The sequence below is a fragment of the Arvicanthis niloticus genome, chromosome 2 (assembly GCF_011762505.2).
Source record: "Arvicanthis niloticus isolate mArvNil1 chromosome 2, mArvNil1.pat.X, whole genome shotgun sequence".
Lineage (NCBI taxonomy): Eukaryota > Metazoa > Chordata > Mammalia > Rodentia > Muridae > Arvicanthis > Arvicanthis niloticus.
Window position 1 is genome coordinate 62,043,976 of NC_047659.1, and position 17,432 is coordinate 62,061,407.

The 17,432-nt window shown below is 34.7% G+C and overlaps 1 protein-coding gene and 1 pseudogene across 1 annotated transcript; both read left to right on the forward strand.

Annotated features, from left to right (window-relative positions):
- Positions 1-553: 553 nt before the first annotated feature.
- On the forward strand, positions 554-1,524 carry LOC117703652 (olfactory receptor 5W2-like; annotated as a pseudogene).
- Positions 1,525-7,600: 6,076 nt separating this feature from the next.
- On the forward strand, positions 7,601-9,399 carry LOC117703651 (olfactory receptor 5W2-like). The gene has a single exon (XM_034495421.2). It carries the CDS (start codon positions 7,616-7,618, stop codon positions 8,546-8,548), a length of 933 nt encoding a protein of 310 aa, XP_034351312.1. The 5' UTR covers positions 7,601-7,615; the 3' UTR covers positions 8,549-9,399.
- The last annotated feature ends 8,033 nt before the right edge of the window (positions 9,400-17,432 follow it).

Consider the following 17,432-nt stretch of genomic DNA (forward strand, 5'->3'; position numbering starts at 1 on the left):
TTTGTTTTCATTGTTATAAAATTCTATAGGCTGCATAGCATCAGAATAAAATGATTTTAATTTTCTACAATCATTGATATAGACTTCCATCGCTTTTTGAACTGACAAATGTTCTTTCAACCAATCATGAGTTTGGAGAATCTGAACATTTAAAACTAATATTTTGTTCAGGTGAATATTTCTAAATATGAAAAGATCTACTCTTTTATGATATACCTTAATACCTCTATGATTGCTATTTAATTTACATACATTGAAGTTTAAGTAGGAATTAAGTAAATTAGAAATATGTTTGAAAAATTAAGGGAGGACATCAAACATGTTGAAAATATACGTAGTTACATTTTTCACAATGGTTCCTGGATATAACTCATCATAACAACTGAAACTTTGCATGATTAAATATGTTCTATTAGGATCACTTTTGTAAAGATCTGCTTACAGAGTAATGTGACTGAGTAGATTCTTGATGGAAAATCTACACAATAAATTATTCTCATTTTTAGATATAACTAAGAATGCATCCACCTAATTTTGAAAATATCTTTTAAAATTTACATAAGAAGAAAGAAGAATGGATAGTGGAAACTGCTCCTCTTTGGATGAATTCATTTTCTTAGGAATTACTAATAATCATGTCAAAAAAGTGGTCTTGTTCACCACATTTCTACTTGTTTATCTCATTACTTTGCTTGCCAATCTTGGAATGATCATCTTAATTAGAATGGATGCTCAGTTCCACACACCCATGTACTTTTTTCTCACCCATCTCTCTTTCTGTGATTTTTGCTATTCCACAGCAATTGGACCCAAGATGCTGGTGGATCTTTTAGCTGCAGAGAAATCAATTCCTTTTGTTGGTTGTGCTCTGCAGTTTTTGATATTCCGTGTCTTTGCATATCCTGAGAGTCTACTGCTAATGGTAATGGCCTTTGGTAGATACCAGGCCACCAGCAACCCATTACTCTACACAGTGAACATGTCTAGCATGGTGTGTTCCATGCTCATGGTTGGGGTTTACCTGGTAGCAACAACAGATGGTTTGATACATACAACCTTGGCATTCCATTTGTGTTTCTGTGGTTCTAATGAGATCAACCACTTCTTTTGTGATTTACCTCCACTTTACATGCTCTCCTGCTCTGACATACAAGTCAATGAACTGGCCTTATTTACTGTTTTTGGTTTTATTGAACTGGGCACTATCTCTGGAGTTCTTGTCTCTTATTGCTACATTATTTTATCAGTCCTGAAGATCCGTTCTGCTGAGGGAAGGGTCAAAGCTTTCTCCACCTGTACCTCCCATCTCACCACAGTTGCCATTTTCCAAGGAACTATGCTTTTCATGTATTTTTGACCAAGCTCTTCTTATTCTCTGGGTCAAGATAAAGTGACTTCATTGTTCTACACTCTTGTGATCCCAATGCTGAACCCACTCATTTACAGCTTGAGGAACAAGGATGTGAAAGAGGCCCTGCAAAAAATGAAAATTAAAATGTAGTTCTTAGAATTATATGACTTGTACATGTCCACTTATTTTTAATGATTTGTTTTTTTCTAGAAAATCATAATGATGATATAGATGAAAGCTATGATTTGTATTTTAAATCAGTAAAATATGTGTTTCTTCTAGCACTTAAGTACAATAATTGCAGTAGGACTCATAATATTTCATGTTTGTGTATTATATATAAATATTAATTCCTAGCACACATGAGTCTAAAAATTTCTTCATTAATATAATTTATCATTATATTATAATATATCATCTGTTTTATTAGTTTTGATTATGCTGTATAATGAATATTTACTAATTTCACTTAGCCTATTATTAGACTCATGTTTCAAGACATTTTCAAATGTTTTTCCTTATAGATTTGTATTGTTGTGGCTGGAACAGACTTCAATTGAAGTTGAAAATTTTATACTATACTTCAAAATAATTCTACTATAATTAAGTTACAGGCCATCATCTAGTGCAGTAGTTCTTATACTCTTAATGCTTGGATACTTTAATAAAAATTCTAATATTGTGGTAACCACAACCACAAAATTATTTTTCTTGCTACTTCATAACTGTAATTTTTCTACTATTATGAATTATAATGTAAATATTTTTGGAGACAGATGTTTGTCCAAGTGATTCTGACCCACTGATTGAAAACCACTAATCCAAATGAAGGTACTTAAATTCACTATGTAGGAGAAAGGCTTTATTTATTGGAGAAGTAAAATTATGAATGTTGAAGATCTGAACACAGGAAAGATTGATAACTTGGTAGTGATTGAGGGAAACAGGTCTATGGCATTTGGAAACCACACAAACTTTACCTATGTTATGTAAACACTATTCTACCATCAATGACACTTTCAATGAATAGCCATTGTATTTCATATAACACGTGCATGGCACAATTTTTAGAATCAGAAAATCTTTATATATAAATAGATACAACTTATTATCTAGTCACTATTAACATGTGAAAAAGAGATTGATATTTCTTATATAAAAACTCTTGAGTGATTGTGAAGTAGTTCTGTATAACTGTACTTGAAGCTTCTATTATTAACTATGCAACCTTTCTCTCTGTGTGATGGAACTTCCCTTCACCAACTGTGAATCCCTTCTTTGTGTGTGATTGAACTTACACTCATTAACTATGTATCACTTCTTTGAGGAAAGTTTTGTTTTCCTTTCTCTGTACATGTATCACTGGTTATAGATTCTTCTTTGTTTACTTTGTCCCTTCAGGTCGTAAGTAATGTTATTCTTTTATTAGATAAATGTCACCAAAATTCCTTATTAAATATATTATACAACTAAGAATTTTAATCCTGAACTTCAAACTCTAACATCATATTTTGGACAATGACTGTGAAAAAAATAATAAAATTAGATACTAGATTAGATTAATATATTTAGTATATATTGTATGTTGGTAAAAATTATTTGAGAACATATTTTGTTTTTGTCATGTAGACAAAAAGTAGATGAATTTCTTAGGAAAATATTTGAAATAAGTAGATACTAAGGTGTTGAATACACAATTAAAAGGTATTAACTTGGTTGTAAGAAGATAAAATTTGCTTGTACACTACTTTTCATCTTAATTCATTAAATTTTTCTGATAATTTATATACTTTCTCAGGAAAAGACACATTGTATCTGAAAGGTCAAAGGCATAATTTCATACTGATTGGATAAGGTAAATGCCATGGACTGTTTCAGGCTTTCTATATGATAATTTGAAACATTATAATATTTTACTATAAAAATAAAGCCTCCTCCCAACCCCAGCATTGCAATGTAAATTAATTAATTAATTAATTAAAAATAAAGTCTGATTAGTACTTTTTATTTTCATTGTAGAACGTGGCATGTGATAACAAGACACCAAAAATTAAAAATAAAAATAAATAAAAAATAAAAATAAAATTAGAAATTAAAAATAAAGTCTAATTAGTACTTTTTATTTTCATTGTAGAACGTGGCATGTGATAACAAGACACCAAAAAAAAATTAACTAAGAAAGATTCTTTCTTTAGATAAACAGCTATATAAATTAGTTTCTCTGCAATGTTTTAACAACTAACCACTCATCATTCCACAATAGAATATACAGGTATGCTGGGCAGTGGTGGCACACGCCTTTAATCCCAGCACTTGGGAAGCAGAGGCAGGAGGATTTCTGAGTTCGAGGCCAGCCTGGTCTACAGAGTGAGTTCCAGGACAGCCAGGGCTACACAGAGAAACTCTGTCTTGAAAAAAACCAACCAACCAAACAAACAAACAAACAAAAAAGAATATACAGTTATATCACTTCTCGGCCTTTGACTAAGATAAAGTGTAGAATATACAGGTATACAGGTATGATGACAACTTGCTTCCTTATAGCTTGAAATTCTAATGCATAAAATGATGAAATTAGGAACTGAAATCCCTGTGACATGATTAATTCATGAATGTAGAGCCCTTAGAAATTGAGGCTTTCCCTCATAAAACATAATTGTACCTGTTCCTGGCCTTTCTACTGTTTAAAGAGTGAAAAGCCAGTGTCATTGTGTTCTAGGCTCTGCTCTACTTTCTCTTCTATTAGATTCATCATATCTGGTTTTATGTGCAAGTCCTTGATCCACTTGGACTTGAGCTTTGTACAGGGAGATAAGAATAGATCAATTTGCATTCTTCTACATGCTGACCATAAGTTAGACCAGCACCATTTGTTGAAACTGTTGGTTTTTTTGTTTTTGTTTTTTTTTCCGACACTGGATGGTTTTGGCTCCTTTGTCAACGATCGAGTGACCATAGGTGTATGGGTTTATTTCTGGGTCTTCAATTCTATTCCATTTTTCTACCTGCCTATCTCTGTTCTCTGTACCAATACCATGTGATTTTGTCTTTTGTGCTTTTTTAAAATTATTATTGCCCTTTAATACAACTTGAGGTCAGAGATGGTGATTCCATCAGATGTTCTTTTATTTTTGAGAATAGTTTTTGCTATCCTGGATTTTTTATTTTTTTTTTTATTCTAGATGAATTTGAGAATTTCTCCTTCTATCTCTGTGAAAAATTAAGTTGGAATTTAGATGGGAATTGCATTGAATATGTAGATTGCTTTTGGTGAAATGGTCATTATTACTATGTTAATCCTGCCTATCCATGAACATGGGAGATCTCTCGATTTTCTGACATCTTCTTTGATTTCTACAAAATATCCTACTGAGTGAGATAGCCCAGACACAAAAGAGAAAAAAACATGGTATATACTCATTGATATGTGAATATCACCCCAAAAGCTCAGAATAGGCACAATACAACCCAAAAACTATATGGAGATTAAAAAAAAAGGAAAGCAAAAATATGGTTGCTTCAGTCCTACATAGAACAAAATAATCACAGGAGATAGAGAGGGGGAGTGAACCTGGGAGGGAGAGAGGAGGGGGAGGGAAAAGGGGGCAGGACCAGGTATTGGAAAGGACAGGAGAGAAGTACAGAAGGTCAGAAAAGAGTCACACACGGGAAAGTGGAAAAAGCTGGAGAGAGAGAGCAAAGGGCTCGCCCTTGGCAGGGGGCCACCTAAGCCGCTGCACCACCGCTGGCTTGCTCTATTATTCTTTTCACTAGGATTCATAAAGTCAATTTTTCCTTTTAAAAAGCATTTTAAACACACATTATTAGCTTTAAGCTAATAATAAGCTAATAATGTGTGTTTATCTGTCTCCCTCCGCACACTTCCGGCATATGCAGTTACTAGATGTCCTGGCACTTGTGTCTTTAGGATTCCATTTGGGTTCTCAACAATTAGGAGAAACAGATGGCTTGGTTCCATGTGATTAGGCCAAGGTTTGGGAAGCCAGACACCTGCCATTCCACAGATAACTTGCTGAACGTCTACACTCTGGTTTTCTTGCAGTAGTACTATCTCCTGCCATCTCCCTGCTTCTGCCACCCTGCAGTAGCATTCTTGCCTCTAGAGTGGTCTTGTTCAGAGGATGCATGCACACCTGATGCACAGTAGGTGCTCAGATATGTCCTCCCACCTCCCATATCTACCATGGAGACTCCATCACTCCATAAAATTTGAACCCAATGTTAAATAACATTTACATGTAAAAAAAAAAAAAACAGCCACTAGGTAAAATCGGATCTTAGATAAAGGAATTCTGACTTTCATAGAAGCTTTGGTAGTCAGGAAGAAAACAGGGAGGAAGATCATTCAGCAAGCTGTTTGTGGGTTAGGAAAGAAAGTGGAAAAACACTATGTAAGTTTGTCCGGGTCACTTTCACTGAAACATGATTCTGGCGGATTTCCTCAAAGGACTCTAACCGAAGCCTCTTGCCAGACTCTGCATCCACCCTCGTGTTGGAAGCCCTGACTACATCTGTGTACTTAGGGAGTTTTGTCAAAAACATTTTTAACTTGCAGTATTTTTTTAAAAAAAAATCATATTTACTGTTCTTAAAATGTCATTCAAATGCATGGTATTGTCTATTGTTTGGGGATGGGAACTAGTTTTTCAAAAAAACAAAAACAAAACAAACAAACAAAAACACCTAATGTTGTATAATAATGTTCCGATAATCTTACTGGTTATAAATATAGTATTTTCGGCCAAAAAAAAGCACTTTAAAAGTTTTAGTATATGTAATTTTAATTTTATTTATTTATTTATTTATTTTATTATTATTAATTTATTTATTTATTTATTTATTTATTTATTTTTTGGTTTTTCGAGACAGGGTTTCTCTGTATAGCCCTGGCTGTCCTGGAACTCACTCTGTAGACCAGGCTGGCCTCGAACTCAGAAATCCGCCTGCCTCTGCCTCCCAAGTGCTGGGATTAAAGGCGTGCTCCACCACCGCCCAGCAATTTTATTTATTTAATACAATGATAGTTAAAAATATTAGTGTATATTAATTCAGAACTCATGGATAATATATTACATTTAACTCTAGGAAAAAAGTGTTCAATCATCAACAAATTCCAATTTCTTAACAACAAACACAGAGAAAGATAATCCCTAACATCTACATGTAAATAAATAATGTAAATAATTGAACACTATATATCCCAGAAATATTCCTAATGTCTACCCATCATCATTTTATTGAAAACCTCTAACACTGTGTATACTTGTTTGCTGCTCTGTTTCTTACTTTGTATATGTGTATGCATATATAATCTTGTTGTGGTGCATAAGCTTTCATGAGTGCATGTAGAGGTTTGTATGGAGTAGACATTGGTATTTCCTCTTGCCTGTTAAAGTTTCTGGCTGAACACAAAGCTCAGTATTTCTTTTAGAGTACCTGGCCTTTTTGTTTCAGGGGATGCCCTGTAGTGCCACAATTACATGTTGAAAAGTAGACATACCTGACATTACACGGGCACTAGGCTAGCTCTAGTCCTTACAATTCTGTGTCAAATGTTTCACCCTCTGTTCTAGATTTCTAGATTCTCTTCTAACTTTTTATAATATATCATTTTACTTTTGGGAGATTCATATTTCACAATTAGTTGAAGTTAATGATAAGATTATAAAATTCCTGAGAAAACATTCAGTGATGGGCATACTTAAAATTTATTTGAATTTTGCATAAAACTTTGACACTAAACATTGTCAGAATAATTCTTATTTATTAATTTATGTACAATATCAGCAATAGTGCTAAAATTATTATTTGTTTATTAAGGCAATAATGTGATTTTGTGCAAAAATAAATTCTTTTTTTATTCTGGATCTTCTGGATTACATTGGCACTCCTTTCATATCTTTTAAATCTGGACCTAGAGTTTGATTCAATCAGAAATAATAATAATAATAATAATAATAATAATAATAATAATAATAATATAACAATAGATAACTGGTTAGGCTAAGAAAAATGTTTGCTGAACTGTATGTTTCAGAGACACAATGTGGGTCAACTATATTAGACACATTTTATAAGAATTTCTCTTTAAAAAAAAGAATTTCTCTTTTAATTATACTAGGCTGGTTTTGAATGTAAATAACTGTGATAAGTATTGTAGTATATAACAATATTCAAACATGTAAAAAAATCTAATCAGTCATTATCTTGATAATTTAGAAGCAATTTATAAAACAAAGAAGAATGGAGGTTGGAAATTGTTCAGCCACTGAGTTCTTTTTCTTGGGAATAACCAAAAATCCTGTGATCAAGGTGATTTTATTTACTACTTTTCTAATTGTTTATCTCATTATTCTTATTGAAAATCTTGGAATGATCATTTTGATCAGGATGGATCATCAGCTTCACATCCCAATGTACTTTTTCCTCAGCCACCTCTCTTTCTCTGATGTCTGCTATTCCACTGCAGTTGGACCAAAGATGTTATTGGACCTGCTTCCCAAGAGCAGCAATTCAATTACTTTTCTTGGTTGTGTTCTTCAGTTCTTCATCTTCTGTATCTTTACAGATGTGGAGTGTGTGCTGCTGGCAATGATGGCATTTGATCGGTACAAGGCAATCAGCAACCCCTTGCTATATGCAATAGATATGTCCAGCAAGGTGTGTTACCAACTTCTGGCTGTAGTTTACATAGTTGCTATTGTAGATGCTGTGATACACACAACATTGACGTTTCGCTTATGTTTCTGTGGGTCCAATGAAATCAACCATTTTTTCTGTGATTTACCTCCACTTTACATGCTCTCCTGCTCTGACATACAAGTCAATGAACTGGCCTTATTTACTGTTTTTGGTTTCATTGAACTGAGCATCATCTCAGGAGTGCTTGTGTCTTACTGCTATATCATTTTATCAGTCCTAAAAATTCATTCTGCTGAGGGGAGGTTCAAAGCTTTTTCTACTTGTACTTCTCATTTAACTGCAGTTGCAATTTTCCAGGGAACTATGCTTTTCATGTATTTTCGACCAAGTTCTTCTTATTCTCTAGATCAAGACAAAATGACCTCACTGTTTTACACCTTGGTGATCCCCACATTGAACCCTCTAATTTATAGCTTGAGAAACAAGGATGTGAAAGAGGCACTGCAAAAACTGAAAACCAAAACTAGGTTGTAACCAATTACATCAGATGTACATATCCACTTATTTAAAATTATTTTTTCTGGAAAATTATACTAATGACACAGAAAAATAACTTTTGATTTTAGTTTAAGAAATTTCTTTGTAATAATACGTTACTGAAATTAGGTGTAAAATTTCTTCATATGTGTATTTTTTATATATCTCATATTAATGTGTTTTTTTTTCTTTTTCCTTTTTTTTATTGGATATTTTCTTTATTTAAATTTTAAATGTTATCCCCTTTCCTGGTCCCCTCCCGAAACCCTCTATCCCATCCCACATCCCCTGCTTTTGTGAGGGTTTTCCCCCATCCACCCACCCAGTCCTGCCTTCCTGCCACCCTCGACGCATATGTAGCAGAGGATGATGGCCTTGTTGTGCATCAATGGGAGGAGAGTCCCTTGGTCCTGTGAAGACTCAATACAACAAAGAATGTTTACATGCATATCTATTCGGAGTAATTGTCTGGCTGAACACTCATCATCTGTCCCAAGCTCAACAGGTTCATGAAAAGTTAAAAAAAACATAACTTTTTTATGACTAATATTAGTGAAGTGTTATATAGATACACCCAGTTTATGTTATATCTATCATTAGTCACCGTTATTTTGACCTTTAGTTAATGGTCATGTTAATGGAATGTGCTCTGAGTAGTTGATGTCTTCTTGTTATCTCAGAAGTAATTAATTCATGACACTAATGACTGGAAGTTTTGATTATCAGAGAGAACCTAATAGCATTCCCATTATAAAATAGCTAATTACTCATATAGTTTTAGGAATTCTTTTTTTTTCCTTTTTTAAAATTTATTAGATCTTTCATTTACACTTCAGATGCCATCCCCTTTCCCCATTCCCCCCCTTAGAAAACCCCTATCCCATGCCCTCTTTTCCTTTTTGCATTTATACATTTTTAAAAAAAATGTTAATCATAGGCTTTATAAGTTTGGTATTGTTCAATCAGAGGTGTAACCCACTACCCAACCTAGATATATCAACTATCTTTGACTGGTGGAGATACATGAACATCTGCCTCCCTGTCTCCCCCCTCTATCTCTCTTTCATCACCTAGCTTCTCCTCTCCTTCTTCTTCTCCTCTTCTTACTCCTTTTCTTCTTCTCAGTACTCCTCCCACCTTAGCTCCTCCTACACATCACCCTTCCTGTTAAAAGGAAACTTTTCTCTCAAAATACAATTAGAGCATAATTATGCCAATTTGTACCAGTGAGGTACAAGATAGTCCTAATACCCAGTCCATCCTTTTGTTGACTAACCAGCACCTCTGTCATCTATCCTTACTAAAACACTTAATTCTGAACCTGGCTTTTTCCTTGGCTTTAGGATGAATGTCAGCTGATGACCATCCACTCAAATCTTTTCTCTCAAGGTAAATAGCTATAAGTTTTCAACCCCGTCAGAAATTCAGAATGACTGAGTTAACTATAATTGTGGGAAGCACAAAGCATAGCTTCTAAAACTTAGCCAATTTATAGAGACCTCTGAACACCTGGACACTCGCTCTACTTCAAAACGTTGGAGCATCTGTTCTTCTGCCTTCTGGCCCAGGATCATCTGACAGACCTTAGTGCTGCAGAATTATTAAGGGCTGATTACTCTGTCTAGGCAGATATAATCAGTCGACTGTTCTGCAAGTGTGTCCTTTTCTGGACAGTAATTTGTCTGTAGAAGGAAAGTGGCAATTCTTGCCTAGTGGCTGTCTCACCACAACTGGAGTAACTCCAAGGATGCTCAATTTCTTCTTAGAATTTAACATAGGAAGCTGTCTGGAGCAGACAGGTTTCTAATCAAAATGAACATTAATACTGAAATGTTTGTCATGTCAATTCTAAGGATTTCTGATGTTTTGAAAACCAGCTATCCATGTAAGGTAATCTGGACTGTTGCCTGTTAACTCCACTCAGCTATTTCTAAATAAAACATAGAGAACATCCTTATAATAAACTCCAAGTCATGAATTTGCTATAGTCCCTTAACTCACAGGCTGACCATCTCAAATCAGTTAAAAAAGTTAAAGAAGGACTGGGTCTAAGCTTTGTATTCCTAAATGTGTTATACTGGTACAATGCCTATGAGAGTAACAATATTCATCTCACTCTTATATCACTAAGAAGCTCATGCCAATGAAAACCTTAAAATTTGTAAACAAAGTAAATTGGTGCCATTTAAGAATTTATATCTTCATCTTGATATTAATTATACAGATTTCTACTAATAGGTTATGGCTATGCAATAAACCCTAGCTAATCCTCTCTATTCCGACAAAACCACTACTTTTCCCTAGAGAGACAGCCCAACATTTACCACCTTAGTCCCCATGCCCAGGGAATAGGGGCGCTGACTCATCATTAGCTTCTTCAAGCTGATTATGAGCATTGAGATATTAGAAGAGGAGTTGGGGGGAGAGCAAATTGACAATCCTCTGATGCTGTGTCTTCGCTGCCTCCAGATGGAATTCCTGGACCTCAGAGGTTTGAGCAGGTCTGCCCAGCTTGCTTGTTGAGTAGATACACCAAGGCTGATCATTCTGCAATATACAATTCTCAAAACAAATTTTAGTATCAAGATAGTTTTTTTTTTAAAAGAGGGCTGACATTTTATTAAGAATGTTGGTTCTAACCACTTTTCTATTTTTCCCCTCTTTTATTGGATATAATATTTACATTTCAAATTTTATCCCCTTACCATATTTCCCCCACCACCCAGGAACCCCTTATCCCATCCCCCCTCCTCCTGCCTCTATGAAGGTGTTTACCCACCTACCCCCAGCCTCCCTCCCCACCCTCAGATCCCCCCCTCAGTGCTCAGCCTTCAGGGTACCAATGATCTTGTCTCCCACCTATGCCCAACAAGGCCATCCTCCCCTACAAATACAGCTGGAGTCATGTGTCTCTTCCTATGTGCTCCTAGGCTGGTGGTTTAGACCCTGGGGAAGCTCTGGCTGGTTGGTATTGTTGCTCTCCTCACGGGGCCACCAGCCCTTACGGTTCACGGTTCCTTCAATTTACTCTCTAACTCCTCCATTGGGAACTTTGATCAGATTAATGGATAGCTGTGGGTATCTGTCTCTGGGTATGTCTGACTCTGAGAGACCTCTAAGGAGACAGCCTTATCAGGCTGCTGTCAGCTTTCTCATCCTGACATCCCTATCAGCGTCTATTTTTGGTGACTGCCTATGGAATGAATACCCAGATGCAATGGTCTCCCTACAACCCCCCCTTCAGATTCTGACCCACACTTTGTCTCCATATTTGTTCCCTTGGTTATTTAGTTACTCCTTCTAAGAAAGACCTAGGCATCCTCACTTGTTCTTTCTTCTTCATGAGCTTCATGTCGTCTGGTAGTTGAATCTTTGTTGTTTCAAATTTTTTGGGCTAATCTCCGCTTATCAGTGAGTAAATACCATGTGTGTTCTTTTGTGATTGGGTTACCTCACTCAGGATGATATTTTCTCGTTCCATCCATTTACCTAAGAATTTCTCGAATTCATTATTTTAATAGCTGAGTAATATTCCATTGTGTAAATGTACCACATTTTTTGTATCCATTCCTCTGTTGAAGGACATCTGGGTTCTTTCCAGCTTCTGGCTATTATAAATAAGGCTGCATATGCATAAGGAGCATATGTCCTTGTTATATGTTACAGCATTTTCTGGATATATGCCCAGGAGTGGCTGGGTCCTCAGGTAGTGCTATGTCCAATGTTCTGACAAACTGCCAAACTGACTTTCAGAGTGGTTGTACCAGCTTGCAACCCCGCCAACAATGGAGGAGTGTTCCTCTTTCTCTACATCCTCAGCAGCATCTACCATTACTTGAATTTTTTTATCTTAGCCATTCTGACTGGTGTGAGGTGGTATCTCAGGGTTGTTTTGATTTGCATTTCCCTGATGACTAAGGATGTTGAGCATTTCTTAAGGTGCTTGTCGGCCATTCAAGTTTCCTCAGTTAAGAATTCTTTGTTTAACTCTGTATTTTGTTTTCTGGTGTCCAATTTCTTGAGTTCATCAGCCATCTGAAGAAAATATAGCTTCCAGAAAGTCAAGTAAATGAAACTTGTTAGCTATAATTACAGGAAATAAAGTTTACTGGTAGATAATAATTTCAGTTTCCTAAATCTCATCTCCACCCAACCTAAAAGAGGGGACTTCTGCCCCTAGACCAAGCAAAGAGGGCGCACCCAGAACCCCCTCTGACTGGCAATCTGAATTCTTGCTTAGGTTGCAAGGCTAAGCACTGCAAGGGAATATAAATAAAAGTTAAAAATATGTTTCTGGGTTTCCTGAGGGACAAGCTTGACTGCATAGGGGTTGATGTCAAAAGTATCCCCTCTCCAAGAAAAAGACATCGTGACGGGTATGGCCCTCATGCCTCACTGGACAACGACAGGAGGACTGGAGCCATTACAAGGTCCCCTTTAATTACTGGAGGTCAGGCCTCTATCTCCGCCTTGGCAAGATTAGAATCACCACAGTCCTTCTATACTTGGAGAAGGGAGGAGATGTCAGGGGCAGCCTTGCTTATACACTGAAGGCCTAAAATTAGCCATAAGCCTAAAATCAGCAGTAGGCCTGACATACATGCCTGCTAACACAAAGTCTTGGGTCTCTAACGAAAAACACTGAAACAGATGGCTATAAACTATTGTAAACAGGCAGCTTTTGTGGAAATCTACAAAGCCTGAGTAGTCATAGACTTTGTAAATAGGCAGCCTTGGTGGATAGTACCAAATTAGATAAGGACAAGTGAATCATAGGCAGAGTCATAGTGACCTGACTCCTGAACCTTCACCCAGCTGATGCCCTGTTCTGAAAGATATCTGTACTCCCCCCTGAACACCTATGCTCCTGTGTCATCCTCTTCCACACATCCTGCATTTTCTTGTTTATAACCCTTGTGTTAAAAAGTAAAAAAATATGATTTGATAAATAAAAAAAAAAGAAAGGAAGAAATAACACATATGTCCCTCTGGCTCTACTGACTTAGCTCCTGACAATTCATTTTCTTGTTCTCAGAAATACATTGAATTATAAAACGTTATTGTGGTTTTTGTTAGTATGCTGGGTAAAATAATTTTTATTGATTTCATTTTAAACTTCAAAGTTTGTAGTGAGTTAAAATGTCCTTCAAAATAATTATAAGTCGTATTTATTTTCATATTGTAAAATGCTAGTTAATCTGTTGAACATTTTAAAAAACTGGATTCCTTTTTGAGAATTTCATATATGAACACTGTACTTACATAATTTTCCCCTTTCTCTCCTTCCCAAACCCCATACTTTTCAAATACATCTTATTATTTAATTATTGTTCATATATGTATGTATATATGCATACATGTATAAGTATATATGTATATACAAATATTGATAAATAAAGTGTTTTGAAGAAAAAATATATTGGCTGAAAAATAGGAGAGACAGAATGCTGGTTAAATGTAAAATGATATAATACTTAATTTGATAAACTGTCCAATGCTATAATTACAGCAAATCTTTACTCTTGTCCCTGCTGCAATGATCAATAAACAATTTAAGACATTGATTAACTTAAAATGTGAATTCCCATTAAGGATTACCGTATGTTTTCTTATATTATATGCATTTGTAATTCATGATTAATTTTTTCTTGGAAAAAATCATTTTATGATCATGAGAAGTTAGCCTTTATATATTAGTTGGAACATTCAATGTCCTTAAAACATTAATAATGATCAAAGCTGTAATTTCTATGTGTTTCTAGAAGTTACAATTGCAATACAGGAGAGTTTTTACTGGAAAATAATGTAAGGATAAAAGAAATTACCATCCACAAATCCCCCAAAAATTCATATTTATGCACATATAAAATAAAAGTACCTAGAAAAATGCAATGTCTAGATTTTATCAAAGAAGCTTACAGAAGTGAGCAGGTGTAATTGCAGAAAAAAAAAAAAGAGTATTGCCCACTACAGGTCATATTTTTTGTTGCCTCAGACTAAGCAATTGTGGCTTAATTAATCTGAAAAGGCATAGGTTATATGTGATTCCAAACAAACTTCTGAATCCAACTGTTCAGGTTGTTAGAATACATTGTAACTCTAAAGTTAAATGTTATTTCCCACCCCAAAAATAAAGTTATCCCTGTCTTTTCAAAACAAGAAAAGAAAACGAATCTTAAAAACACTTCGTATCCTCTGGGCAGTGGTTGTCACATACCTTTAATCCCAGCACTTGAAAGGCAGAGTTAGGGGGATTTTTAAGTTTAATGCAAGCCCTGTTTTAAAAGAAAGAACAAATGAAAGAGAGAGAGAGAGAAAGAAAGAAAGAAAGAAGGAAAGAAAGAAAGAAAGAAAGGTAGGAGGGAGGAATGGAGGGAGAAAGAGAGAGAGGGAGAGGGAGGGAGAAAGGAAGGATGGCAGGAAGGAAGAAAGAAAGAAAGGAAGGAAGGAAGGAAGGAAGGAAGGAAAGGAAGGAAGGGAAGGAAAGATAAGAAAACACATTGGTTGCCTAAGGTTTCTAGAAGTCAATGTGAGATGCTCTGGTATAATAAAAATACAAAATACTAGTGTACTTTCATGATAAAGTAATTCCTAAGGAATTTTGCTTTAAACAAGATGCTGTATAAATTTCAATATAAGTAATGTTTTTGAGTCCATCCCTAACCCTCTTTATTCACAGCATGACTGACAAGCCTGTTAATTCATGAATTACAATTAATATCTTCATATCTTCCCTAACTCACAAAAATCTGAGAGTGTAAGGTAACATCCTTGATACATAGTTCTTTCATAATAAAGAACCACCAGCGATTGGTTTTTTCTCCATATAGGACAGGAAAACTATGATCTCTATAAACCAGAGAGTCTGAGTCCACCAGTTTTTGAAGCAGCGTGTTCTGGGTTACAAACATCCCACTTTTGGATATTGAGATAAATTTTTCTCTGAATAAACTGTCAGAGTATACGCTTTTTATTAACTTCTCATACCAAGTCAACCAACATGGCAGCAAGCCTCATATAGAACATTTCATAACATAAGCAAAATAGGATAGCACTGAACTGCCTATAATTAAATACGCCAATTTCTATGCATTTCATTGTCTTTTTCTCTTGTAGTAATTAAAGACTATTTTAGCATCATAGGAATTTGTATTCTTAGGTGAAGTAGGTATGAACTAAGTAGAAAGAAATCAACATATTATAAGATGATGAACAAAATTACTATAAACTGATCTGAGTATAAACATTAACTCCATGAATGTATGGATTTGAAATTGCATTCTATAGAGTTATTTGAAAATATTTATGACTGAAATAGAAGCATGGGAAAATGACTAGACTTGAGTATACATCACAGTTCTTTAAACCTGAACCTGCAAAGGCAATCCTCATCAATTCTCTAGTTGTAAGTATCTCTAAATTACACTATGTTGTGTTTACCAGTGTCCAGTGATAAGTACCATCTGAACATTGTAACAATGATGGCTGTGTTGATATTGTTAAGATATAATTATCTGTAAATACCTTGAACTGAGTACCTGTCCTTGTTACTGGAAAACCTAAATAAAAGAATGAAAATGAGTTGGCATGTTGTTTGGCTACAAATAATACATGTCATTATCTTAATATGAAAGTTGGATTTAATGTAGTTTTATATATTGTATTTTTATACCTATGTATTATTTATTATTGTGATACTCAAAATTACAGTATTATTGTAAATAAATAAAATATCCAATAAAAAAAAACAAAATAAAAGGTATTCAAAAGAAAAAATACAAGAGTAAATAATCAGTTGTTTCATAGTCAGAAATGAAAACAGTAATGTATTAACATTTCAGTTTATATTCTTAAGGAATTTTTACTGGTATGCTAACATGGAAAGATTTTGAGCTTTGGTTTGTTTTGTCAGCACTGGGGAGTTTCACCCAAGGTCCTCACATATGTTTAAGTAAGCATTCTCCTAGTAGACTATATCTCAGCTCAAATGGAAAGCTTTTAACAGAAAATATATCTATAAAAGCACATTATCCAATAGAAATTTTGCAGTGCTTCTAAATATTAGAAATCATGCTTTAAGTAGAAAACAAGGGTAGATCACAAATGTATAGTAAATGAAGCTGCAAGGGAAGCTTGGCTTGACCACATAAAAATTTTTTGAAAGGCTTACTGACATTTGGAATTGGTACCTGTATCCAAAGGAGGTGACATCAAATGCATTAGAGGATAAAAACAAATGACTACTTCTGACAGCTTTTAGGGGTTCAGGTTTCATATTTAGGTTTTTGGTCCAATTGGAGCTAGTGTTTTTATGCAAAGTGACAGATAAATGTCTAATTATATTTTTCTATATGTGGATGTCCAGTTTTCCCAGCATTTCCCACCATTTATTAAAGATGTCTTTTCTCCACAAAAATTACAGTATTTATAATTTTCAAAACATCTACATTTCTGTGTTTATTCAAAAGAACTGTGCTGTTTCATAACCTTTATTTGACCTGAAGTAGCAATATCAATGATGCTATTCTAATTAAGCCATACAGTACATGTAAAAACATAATTTCAACTTTTGTTGAAGTTGCTACATTGTCTCATGGGAAAAGGATCATCAAGTAATCTAATTAACTATTGATCAAGAAAAGAGTTTATCAAAGGGAGAAGTTTATCATACTTAAGTCCCAGTCATCTCAGAGTGAAAATAAAATGTCATCCACATAATTTCATGTATCACTGATGAGAATAGAAAGATTCATTGCAGGTAAGTTAGTTTCTTCCTTCCTCACTTTTTTCTGTATTATATATTTAGTAATAATTTATTTATGTTTAAATAATGCATGTTTCTTTGAGAAGTGGAATAATTGTTATTGTTTAATATGCAATT